Below are 12,330 nucleotides of genomic sequence, written 5' to 3'. Positions count from 1 at the left end.
TCCCAGTGGGAGCAGTAACAGTGATACAGAAAGGGTAGTAGATACCAGGAATAGCCTTCCAGTGGGAGCAGTAACAGTGATATAGAAAGGGTAGTAGATACCAGGAATAGCCTTCCAGTGGGAGCAGTAACAGTGATATAGAAAGGGTAGTAGATACCTGGAATAGCCTTCCAGTGGGAGCAGTAACAGTGAGATAGAAAGGGTAGTAGATACCAGGAATAGCCTTCCAGTGGGAGCAGTAACAGTGATACAGAAAGGGTAGTAGATACCTGGAATAGCCTCCCAGTGGGAGCAGTTTTAGTGATACAGAAAGGGTAGTAGATACCTGGAATAGCCTCCCAGTGGGAGCAGTAACAGTGATACAGAAAGGGTAGTAGATACCTGGAATAGCCTTCCAGTGGGATCAGTAACAGTGATATAGAAAGGGTAGTAGATACCTGGAATAGCCTTTTAGTGGGAGCTGTAACAATGATATAGAAAGGGTTGTAGATACCTGGAATAGCCTTTTAGTGGGAGCAGTAACAATGATATAGAAAGGGTTGTAGATACCTGGAATAGCCTTCCAGTGGGAGCAGTAACAGTGATATAGAAAGCGTAGTAGATACCTGGAATAGCCTTCCAGTGGAAGCAGTAACAGTGATATAGAAAGGGTAGTAGAAACCTGGATTAGCCTTCCATGGGGAGCAGTAACAGTGATATAGAAAGGGTAGTAGATACCTGGAATAGCCTTCCAGATAGAATAGACCTAGCCGCCTTCCTAGCGACCTTCCTAGCCCACACTCTGACCTAGCCACCTTCCTAGCCCACACTGTGACCTAGTCACCTTCCTAGCCCACACTGTGACCTGGCCGCCTTCCTAGCCCACACACTAACCTGGCCGCCTTCCTACCCCACACTCTGACCTAGCCGCCTTCCTAGCCCACACGCTGACCTAGCCACCTTCCTAGCCCACACTCTGACCTAGCCACCTTCCTAGCCCACACTCTGACCTAGCAGCCTTCCTAGCCCACACTGTGACCTAGCCACCTTCCTAGCCCACACTGTGACCTGGCCGCCTTCCTAGCCCACACTCTGACCTAGCCACCTTCCTAGCCCACACTGTGACCTAGCCGCCTTCCTAGCCCACATTGTGACCTAGCCGCCTTCCTAGCCCACACTCTGACCTAGCCGCCTTCCTAGCCCACACTCTGACCTAGCCACCTTCCTAGACATCACACTAACCTAGCCGCCTAACTAGCCCACACTGTGACATGGCCGCCTTCCTAGCCCACACTCAGACCTGGCCGCCTTCCTAGCCCACACTCTGACCTAGCCGCCTTCCTAACCCACACTCTGACCTAGCCGCCTTCCTAGCCCACACTCTAACCTAGCCGCCTTCCTAGCCCACACTAACCTGGCCGCCTTCCTAGCCCACACTCTGACCTAGCCGCCTTCCTAGACCTCACACTAACCTAGCCGCCTTCCTAGCCCACACTGTGACCTAGCCACCTCCCTAGCCCACACTCTGACCTAGCCACCTTCCTAACCCACACTCTGACCTAGCCACCTTCCTAGCCCACACTCTGACCTAACCGCCTTCCTAGCCCACACTGTGACCTAGCCACCTTCCTAGCCCACACTCTGACCTAGCCACCTTCCTAACCCACACTCTGACCTAGCCGCCTTCCTAGACCTCACACTAACCTGGCCGCCTTCCTAGCCCTCACACTAACCTGGCCGCCTTCCTAGCCCACACTGTGACCTAGCCACCTTCCTAGCCCACACTCTGACCTAGCCACCTTCCTAGCCCACACTGTGACCTAGCCACCTTCCTAGCCCACACTGTGACCTAGCCACCTTCCTAGCCCACACTGTGACCTGGCCGCCTTCCTAGCCCACACTCAGACCTGGCCGCCTTCCTAGCCCACACTCTGACCTAGCAGCCTTCCTAGCCCACACTCTGACCTAGCCACCTTCCTAGTCCACACTGTGACCTGGCCGCCTTCCTAGCCCACACTCAGACCCGGCCGCCTTCCTAGCCCACACTCTGACCTAGCCACCTTCCTAGCCCACACTCTGACCTAGCCACCTTCCTAGCCCACACTCTGACTTGGCCGCCTTCCTAGACCTCACACTAACCTGGCCGCCTTCCTAGCCCACACTCTGACCTAGCCGCCTTCCTAGACCTCACACTAACCTAGCCGCCTTCCTAGCCCACACTGTGACCTAGCCACCTTCCTAGCCCACACTCTGACCTAGCCACCTTTCTAATCCACACTCTGACCTAGCCGCCTTCCTAGACCTCACACTAAACTAGCCGCCTTCCTAGCCCACACACTAACCTAGCCGCCTTCCTAGCCCACACTCTGACCTAACCGCCTTCCTAGCCCACACTCTAACCTAGCCGCCTTCCTAGCCCACACTCTGACCTAGTCGCCTTCCTAACCCACACTCTGACCTAGCCGCCTTCCTAGCCCACACTCTGACCTAGCCACCTTCCTAGACCTCACACTAACCTAGCCGCCTTCCTAGCCCACACTCTGACCTAGTCGCCTTCCTAACCCACACTCTGACCTAGCCGCCTTCCTAGCCCACACTCTGACCTAGCCACCTTCCTAGACCTCACACTAACCTAGCCGCCTTCCTAACCCACACTCTGACCTAGTCGCCTTCCTAGCCCACACTCTGACCTAGCCACCTTCCTAGCCCACACTCTGACCTAGCCACCTTCCTAGCCCACACTCTGACCTAACCGCCTTCCTAGACCTCACTCTGACCTAACCACCTTCCTAGCCCACACTCTAACCTAGCCGCCTTCCTAGCCCACACTCTGACCTAACCGCCTTCCTAGCCCACACTCTGACCTAGCCGCCTTCCTAACCCACACTCTGACCTAGCCGCCTTCCTAGCCCACACTCTAACCTAGCCGCCTTCCTAGCCCACACTAACCTGGCCGCCTTCCTAGCCCACACTCTGACCTAGCCGCCTTCCTAGACCTCACACTAACCTAGCCGCCTTCCTAGCCCACACTGTGACCTAGCCACCTCCCTAGCCCACACTCTGACCTAGCCACCTTCCTAACCCACACTCTGACCTAGCCACCTTCCTAGCCCACACTCTGACCTAACCGCCTTCCTAGCCCACACTGTGACCTAGCCACCTTCCTAGCCCACACTCTGACCTAGCCACCTTCCTAACCCACACTCTGACCTAGCCGCCTTCCTAGACCTCACACTAACCTGGCCGCCTTCCTAGCCCTCACACTAACCTGGCCGCCTTCCTAGCCCACACTGTGACCTAGCCACCTTCCTAGCCCACACTCTGACCTAGCCACCTTCCTAGCCCACACTGTGACCTAGCCACCTTCCTAGCCCACACTGTGACCTAGCCACCTTCCTAGCCCACACTGTGACCTGGCCGCCTTCCTAGCCCACACTCAGACCTGGCCGCCTTCCTAGCCCACACTCTGACCTAGCAGCCTTCCTAGCCCACACTCTGACCTAGCCACCTTCCTAGTCCACACTGTGACCTGGCCGCCTTCCTAGCCCACACTCAGACCCGGCCGCCTTCCTAGCCCACACTCTGACCTAGCCACCTTCCTAGCCCACACTCTGACCTAGCCACCTTCCTAGCCCACACTCTGACTTGGCCGCCTTCCTAGACCTCACACTAACCTGGCCGCCTTCCTAGCCCACACTCTGACCTAGCCGCCTTCCTAGACCTCACACTAACCTAGCCGCCTTCCTAGCCCACACTGTGACCTAGCCACCTTCCTAGCCCACACTCTGACCTAGCCACCTTTCTAATCCACACTCTGACCTAGCCGCCTTCCTAGACCTCACACTAAACTAGCCGCCTTCCTAGCCCACACACTAACCTAGCCGCCTTCCTAGCCCACACTCTGACCTAACCGCCTTCCTAGCCCACACTCTAACCTAGCCGCCTTCCTAGCCCACACTCTGACCTAGTCGCCTTCCTAACCCACACTCTGACCTAGCCGCCTTCCTAGCCCACACTCTGACCTAGCCACCTTCCTAGACCTCACACTAACCTAGCCGCCTTCCTAGCCCACACTCTGACCTAGTCGCCTTCCTAACCCACACTCTGACCTAGCCGCCTTCCTAGCCCACACTCTGACCTAGCCACCTTCCTAGACCTCACACTAACCTAGCCGCCTTCCTAACCCACACTCTGACCTAGTCGCCTTCCTAGCCCACACTCTGACCTAGCCACCTTCCTAGCCCACACTCTGACCTAGCCACCTTCCTAGCCCACACTCTGACCTAACCGCCTTCCTAGACCTCACTCTGACCTAACCACCTTCCTAGCCCACACTCTAACCTAGCCGCCTTCCTAGCCCACACTCTGACCTAACCGCCTTCCTAGCCCACACTCTGACCTAGCCGCCTTCCTAACCCACACTCTGACCTAGCCGCCTTCCTAGCCCACACTCTAACCTAGCCGCCTTCCTAGCCCACACTCTGACCTAGTCGCCTTCCTAACCCACACTCTGACCTAGCCGCCTTCCTAGCCCACACTCTAACCTAGCCGCCTTCCTAGCCCACACTCTGACCTAGTCGCCTTCCTAGCCCACACTCTGACCTAGCCGCCTTCCCAGCCCACACTCTGACCTAGCCACCTTCCTAGCCCACACTCTGACCTAGCCGCCTTCCTAGCCCACACTCTGACCTAGCCGCCTTCCCAGCCCACACTCTGACCTAGCCACCTTCCTAGCCCACACTCTGACCTAACCGCCTTCCTAGCCCACACTCTGACCTAGCCGCCTTCCTAGCCCACACTCTGACCTAGCCGCCTTCCTAACCCACACTCTGACCTAGTCGCCTTCCTAGCCCACACTCTAACCTAGCCGCCTTCCTAGCCCACACTCTGACCTAGCCGCCTTCCTAGCCCACACTCTAACCTAGCCGCCTTCCTAACCCACACTCTGACCTAGCCGCCTTCCTAGCCCACACTCTAACCTAGCCGCCTTCCTAGCCCACACTCTAACCTAGCCGCCTTCCTAACCCACACTCTGACCTAGCCGTCTTCCTAGCCCACACTCTGACCTAGTCGCCTTCCTAGCCCACACTCTGACCTAGCCGCCTTCCTAACCCACACTCTGACCTAACCACCTTCCTAGCCCACACTCTGACCTAGCCGCCTTCCTAGCCCACACTCTAACCTAGCCGCCTTCCTAGCCCACACTCTGACCTAGCCGCCTTCCTAACCCACACTCTGACCTAGTCGCCTTCCTAGCCCACACTCTGACCTAGCCGCCTTCCTAGCCCACACTCTGACCTAACCGCCTTCCTAGCCCACACTCTAACCTAGCCGCCTTCCTAACCCACACTCTGACCTAGCCGCCTTCCTAGCCCACACTCTAACCTAGCCGCCTTCCTAGCCCACACTCTAACCTAGCCGCCTTCCTAACCCACACTCTGACCTAGCCGTCTTCCTAGCCCACACTCTGACCTAGTCGCCTTCCTAGCCCACACTCTGACCTAGCCGCCTTCCTAACCCACACTCTGACCTAACCACCTTCCTAGCCCACACTCTGACCTAGCCGCCTTCCTAGCCCACACTCTAACCTAGCCGCCTTCCTAGCCCACACTCTGACCTAACCGCCTTCCTAGCCCACACTCTGACCTATCCGCCTTCCTAGCCCACACTCTGACCTAACCGCCTTCCTAGCCCACACTCTGACCTAGCCGCCTTCCTAACCCACACTCTGACCTAGTCGCCTTCCTAGCCCACACTCTGACCTAGCCGCCTTCCTAGCCCACACTCTGACCTAACCGCCTTCCTAGCCCACACTCTAACCTAGCCGCCTTCCTAACCCACACTCTGACCTAGCCGCCTTCCTAGCCCACACTCTAACCTAGCCGCCTTCCTGGCCCACACTCTAACCTAGCCGCCTTCCTAACCCACACTCTGACCTAGCCGCCTTCCTAGCCCACACTCTGACCTAGTCGCCTTCCTAGCCCACACTCTGACCTAGCCGCCTTCCTAACCCACACTCTGACCTAACCACCTTCCTAGCCCACACTCTGACCTAGCCGCCTTCCTAGCCCACACTCTAACCTAGCCGCCTTCCTAGCCCACACTCTGACCTAACCGCCTTCCTAGCCCACACTCTGACCTAGTCGCCTTCCTAGCCCACACTCTGACCTAGTCGCCTTCCTAGCCCACACTCTGACCTAGCCACCTTCCTAGCCCACACTCTGACCTAGCCACCTTCCTAGCCCCGCGATTACCCTGTCCATCTTCTTAACACCTTCCTGTAAAGAGTTAAAAAGTCTCAATTCCCGGCTCGTTCTCAGCTCTGTATAAGATCAGATAAATATTGTCTGCAATGTTCCGCTGGGCTCTGTACACATAGTGTTATATTTAGCACGATCCACACACAATAAACCCAGCCTGGCTTTTACCACCCAGACCATTAGACCACGTCCGCCCCTTAATGACAACGATGGGTTAATGTGGAGCAGGAACAGATGTCTGGGTAATGTAAGAGGATTAAACTGGCACCTGCTCCTAAATCCTGATCAAGGGCCCACCATGGACTGGTGGGAGACACCTGCATCTGTATTTTACAGTGTGCATTATACAGAGAGCGGCACTTCAAATCATACATATTATGGAGTCAGTCTGCATGCAATAGTGTTATACAGAGATCGGAGTTACTGTGGGAGTGTTATACAGAGATCGGAGTTACTGTGTGTGTATGAGTGTTATACAGACATGGGAGTTACTGTGTGTGTGTTATACAGAGAATGGAGTCATTGTGTGTGTATGAGTGTTATACAGAGATCGGAGTCACTGTGTGTGTATGAGTGTTATACAGAGATCGGAGTTACTATGTGAGTGTTATACAGAGATCGAAGTTACTGTGTGTGTGTTATACAGAGATCGGAGTCACTGTGTGTGTATGAGTGTTATACAGAGATCGGAGTCACTGTGTGTGTATGAGTGTTATACAGAGATCGGAGTTACTATGTGAGTGTTATACAGAGATCGGAGTCACTGTGTGTGTATGAGTGTTATACAGAGATCGGAGTTACTGTGTGTGTATGAGTGTTATACAGAGATCGGAGTTACTGTGTGTGTATGAGTGTTATACAGAGATCGGAGTTACTGTGTGTGTGTTATACAGAGATCAGAGTTACTGTGTGTGTGTTATACAGAGATCGGAGTTACTGTGTGTGTGTTATACAGAGATCGGAGTTACTGTGTGTGTGTTATACAGAGATCGGAGTTACTGTGTGTGTGTTATACAGACATGGGAGTTACTGTGTGTGTGTTATACAGAGATCGGAGTTACTGTGTGTGTGTTATACAGAGATCAGAGTTACTGTGTGTGTGTTATACAGAGATCGGAGTTACTGTGTGTGTGTTATACAGAGATCGGAGTTACTGTGTGTGTGTTATACAGACATGGGAGTTACTGTGTGTGTGTTATACAGAGATCGGAGTTACTGTGTGTGTATGAGTGTTATACAGACATGGGAGTTACTGTGTGTGTGTTATACAGAGATCTGAGTCTCTGTGTGTGTATGAGTGTTATACAGAGATCGGAGTTACTGTGTGTGTGTTATACAGAGATCGGAGTTACTATGTGAGTGTTATACAGAGATCGAAGTTACTATGTGTGTGTTATACAGAGATCGGAGTTACTATGTGAGTGTTATACAGAGATCGGAGTTACTATGTGAGTGTTATACAGAGATCGGAGTTACTGTGTGTGTGTTATACAGAGATCGGAGTTACTGTGTGTGTGTTATACAGAGATCGGAGTTACTATGTGAGTGTTATACAGAGATCGGAGTTTTTGTGTGTGTGTTATACAGAGATCGGAGTTACTATGTGAGTGTTATACAGAGATCGGAGTTACTATGTGAGTGTTATACAGAGATTATAATGGAATCAGAATAAGCAATATATTCTCAGAAGGGAATCTGAGTGATGGGAGTTGCTGTGAAATGATAATAAGGAAATGTTTGTGTATAAATAGTGTCATGAGTCTCGTGGTGGGTTTCTGTGACTGTAAGCTCTTCGGATCAGGAAGTTCCCATGCCGTTGGCATTACATACAATAAATGTTCCTTTCTCATACAGGCAGATCGAGTCACTAAACCAGGAATTCCCAATCTGGATATATTCTCATACTCCTGCTATTGGAGTAAAATAAGAATTTCCTCTGAAATTTCTGACAATTCACAGTTTAGTGAAAATCTGATATGGCTGAATATAAAATGTTTGGGGTTCTTGGGGGCTCTCTCACCTGAGCTCGTCTCTCTCATTCCTGATAGAGGATCTGATTCTGTTCTTCCTGTTTCTGATCCGGCATGCTCTGTGTCAGCCCTGTGTGTGGCTGTCCTGTTTGGTTCTGTGAGTGAGCGGCTCCCAGTCCTGTTTAGATCAGTTGGTTGAGAGGTCCCAGTCCTGTTTAGATCAGTTGGTTGAGAGGTCCCAGTCCTGTATAGGTCAGTTGGTAGAGGGCTTCCAGTCCTGTTTAGATCAGATGGTAGAGGGCTTCCAGTCCTGTTTAGATCGGTTGGTTGAGAGGTCCCAGTCCTGTTTAGATCAGTTGGTTGAGAGGTCCCAGTCCTGTTTAGATCAGTTGGTTGAGAGGTCCTAGTCCTGTTTAGGTCAGTTCGTGGAATGCTCTCTGTCCTGATTTGGACAGTTGGTAGAGGGCCCCCTGTCCTGTTTAGGTCTGTTGGTGGTGGGCTCCCTAGGTCAGTTGGTGGAGGGCTCCTTGTCCTGTTTATGTCAGTTGGTGGAGGGTTCCCAGTCCTGTTTAGGTCAGTTGGTAGAGGGCTCCCAGCCCTGTTTAGGTCAGTTGATGGAGGGCTCCCTGTCGTGTTTAGGTCAGTTGGTGGAGGGCTCCCTGTCCTGTTTAGGTCAGTTAGTGGAGGGATCCCTGTCCTGTTTAGGTCAGTTGGTGGAGGGCTCCCTGTCCTATTTAGGTCAGTTGGTAGAGGGCTCCCTGTCCTGTTTAGGTCAGTTGGTAGAGGGCTCCTTGTCCTTTTTAGATCAGTTGGTGGAGGGCGCCCTGTCCTGTTTAGGTCAGTTGGTGGAGGGATCCCTGTCCTGTTTAGGTCAGCTGGTAGAGGGCTCCCTGTCCTGTTTAGGTCAGTTGGTAGAGGGCTCCTTGTCCTTTTTAGATCAGTTGGTGGAGGGCTCCCTGTCCTGTTTAGGTCAGTTGGTAGAGGGCTCCTTGTCCTGTTAAGGTCAGTTGGTAGAGGGCTCCTTGTCCTTTTTAGATCATTTGGTGGAGGGCTCCCTGTCCTGTTTAGGTCAGTTGGTAGAGGGCTCCTTGTCCTGTTTAGGTCAGTTGATGAGTATTTAGTCATTTTGTTTAGCTGAGATGAAGGGTATGTGCCAGTCCTGTTTTGTTCTGATGCTGTGTACATGCCCGTCCTGTCTGGTTCTGTGTATGTGTGTTCTGACTGGTTCTTTACGGAAGGTTTGATTGATATTGTTGAGATTTTCATTGAAGGGTCTTTGTCCTCTGAGAGGATGTGGTTCCTAGGACCCTCTGGTTCTGATGAAATTTGTGTCCCAGTCCTGTTTTCTTGCAGAGTGTTCCCTGGCTTGGTAAAGTCATGTTTCTTGGTTCTTGGAGGTTCTGCTGGGATGTAAGCATGTCGGATGGTTCTGGTGGAGTTGAGTTGCGATGGGTTATTGGTCCATGTTAGCTCTGGTTCTGACCATGTGTGAGTTCTCATTTTTCCAGGTTCTGATGGAAACTGCGCTCCTCCATGGCCAGGTTGTTGGGTTGGAGATCGAGTCTGGACTTCTGCTAAATGTGACCCAGATTTTCTCCAACGTACCCCTGGATCTAACAAGATGTTGGCTCCCTGGTCACCAGGTTCTGATTGAATATGGGTCTTAGTGCCTCCTGGTTCTGATGGGATGTACACACTGTGTTCTGATATGATATCAGTCCTAGCTACGTGGGGATTTGGGGGGCTCTCTGTCCTTGCTATGAGTGGATTTGGGGGGCTCTCTGTCAATGCTATGAGTGGATTTGGGGGGCTCTCAGTCCTTGCTCGGTGTGGATTTGGGGGGCTCTCAGTCCTTTCTATGTGTGGATTTGGGGGGCTCTCAGTCCATGCTAGGTGTGAATTTGGGGGGCTCTCATTCCTTGCTAGGTGTGGATTTGGGGGGCTCTCAGTCCTTGCTCGGTGTGGATTTGGGGGGCTCTCAGTCCTTTCTATGTGTGGATTTGGGGGGCTCTCAGTCCATGCTAGGTGTGAATTTGGGGGGCTCTCATTCCTTGCTATGAGTGGATTTGGGGGGCTCTCAGTCCATGCTAGGTGAGGTGCTGGGGGGCTCTCAGTCCTTGCTATGTGGGGGCTCTCTGTCCATGCTAGGTGTGGATTTGGGGGGCTCTCAGTCCATGCTAGGTGGGGGCTCTCAGTCCTTGCTATGAGTGGATTTGGGGGGCTCTCAGTCCTTGCTATGAGTGGATTTGGGGGGCTCTCAGTCCTTGCTATGAGTGGATTTGGGGGGCTCTCAGTCCTTGCTATGAGTGGATTTGGGGGGCTCTCGGTCCTTGCTATGAGTGGATTTGGGGGGCTCTCGGTCCTTGCTATGAGTGGATTTGGGGGGCTCTCAGTCCTTGCTATGAGTGGATTTGGGGGGCTCTCAGTCCTTGCTATGAGTGGATTTGGGGGGTTCTCAGTCCTTGCTATGAGTGGATTTGGGGGGCTCTCAGTCCTTGCTATGAGTGGATTTGGGGGGCTCTCAGTCCTTGCTATGAGTGGATTTGGGGGGCTCTCAGTCCTTGCTATGAGTGGATTTGGGGGGCTCTCAGTCCTTGCTATGAGTGGATTTGGGGGGTTCTCAGTCCTTGCTATGAGTGGATTTGGGGGGCTCTCAGTCCTTGCTAGGTGGGGTGCTGGGGGGCTCTCAGTGCTGGGGCCCCTGCTAGGCAGAGAGCCGGTGCAGGGGGCCCCTCTCAGGAGCTGGAGCAGGAGCAGGAGCCCCGCAGCCCGGATCATCCTGCGGGAGCAGCCGGTTTACAACCCCAGCCTGGACCTGACACATTCACAGCACAGCCCCGCCCACCGGGGGCGTGACTACAGCCAGAATCAACCCACAGAGGAGGAGTTACCGGCGGCTGAGCCGCTGGGTCCTAAACCTCCCCGGATTCATCCGCAACCAGGAGCTGTCCGGGGTCCTGATCCGGCCAAGGAAGGGTTAACCACTGGCCACATTAACCCCTGCGGCTCCATGGCAGACTGTACTGAGCATGTTCCAGTAACCCTGTATGTTCATGGCAAGGACAAAATAATAATAATAATAATTATTATAATAATAATAATAATAATAATAATAATAATAATAATAATTAAAATAATAATAATTATAATAATTATAATAATAATAATAATTATAATAATAATAATTATAATAATAATAGTAATAATAATAATAATTATAATAAAATAATAATTATAATAATAATAATTTTAACCCCTTAAGGACAGAGCTTCGGAAGCTTGTCTTTCACTTAATGACAACGGCATTTTTTGAATTTTTTGCTGTTTGCGTTCAACTGCAATTTGCATTTTACTAATTTATTGCACCGACATATTATATACCGTTTTTTAAAGGACAGAAAGGGCTTTAATTTGATGTAACACATGTATATATAAATGCTTATTTATTATAAAAAAAATACAGAAAAATGCAAAAAAAAAAGAAAAATTTTGATTTTTTTTTTAGTTTTTGCAATAATAATGTGTGCACAATTAGTGCAGTTTAAGGAAAGTAATTAAAAATAAATTCATTTAGTTGTTCTGATTTACAGAATATATAATGTGTCTGGGAATTTAAGTTTTTTTTGGTAGTTACAGGTCACAAATCACAAGGAGTAAAATAAACTTTTAATGTGGAGCGATTTTAGAATTTGGTTTCCTGGCTAATCATGGCAGCATTTAACATATGGGTTTAGCTCCTCCCTCTAACCCTCAGGACAGGAAACACAATCAATCAAACAATTAAGCCTACCTTCCCCTACTATATTAGGTACCCCAGTATCCTCCACACCTCAGTCTTTTCCTGTCCTCCTAGCCCTAGGACAGTTTGTGTATTTTTTTTTTTTTTTTCTCTCAGTTTATCTGAAATATTTTTTTTTTTTTGCTCACCTGACCATGTTTGATATGGTCTTGTCCCTGTGGAGGTCAGCCTCCCTCCTCAGGAAGCCCAGGCACATGTAGCCCAATCTCCATGGAGTTGGGAACCCCTGGGAGCCTGGGTGGTTAGTTCCACAGGCTGTGGGAATCCTCTGGCGTCCTGTGTGTGCTTCAGACCTCGATCAGACGATCAGCATAACGGTAAG

General features: G+C 51.4%; 1 protein-coding gene across 1 annotated transcript in view; it reads right to left on the bottom strand.

The window, feature by feature from the left end:
• Positions 1-10,987, bottom strand: part of HEG1 (heart development protein with EGF like domains 1) — a 66,093-nt gene extending 55,106 nt beyond the window's left edge. The window contains exon 1 of the mRNA XM_063428714.1: positions 8,260-10,987. Coding sequence (XP_063284784.1) covers positions 8,260-10,987 — 2,728 coding nt within the window. The remainder of the gene's footprint in view (positions 1-8,259) is intronic.
• Between the last annotated feature and the right edge of the window lie 1,343 nt (positions 10,988-12,330).

The sequence above is a fragment of the Pelobates fuscus genome, chromosome 8 (assembly GCF_036172605.1).
Source record: "Pelobates fuscus isolate aPelFus1 chromosome 8, aPelFus1.pri, whole genome shotgun sequence".
NCBI lineage: Eukaryota > Metazoa > Chordata > Amphibia > Anura > Pelobatidae > Pelobates > Pelobates fuscus.
This window is presented reverse-complemented; position numbering and strand designations above follow the sequence as displayed.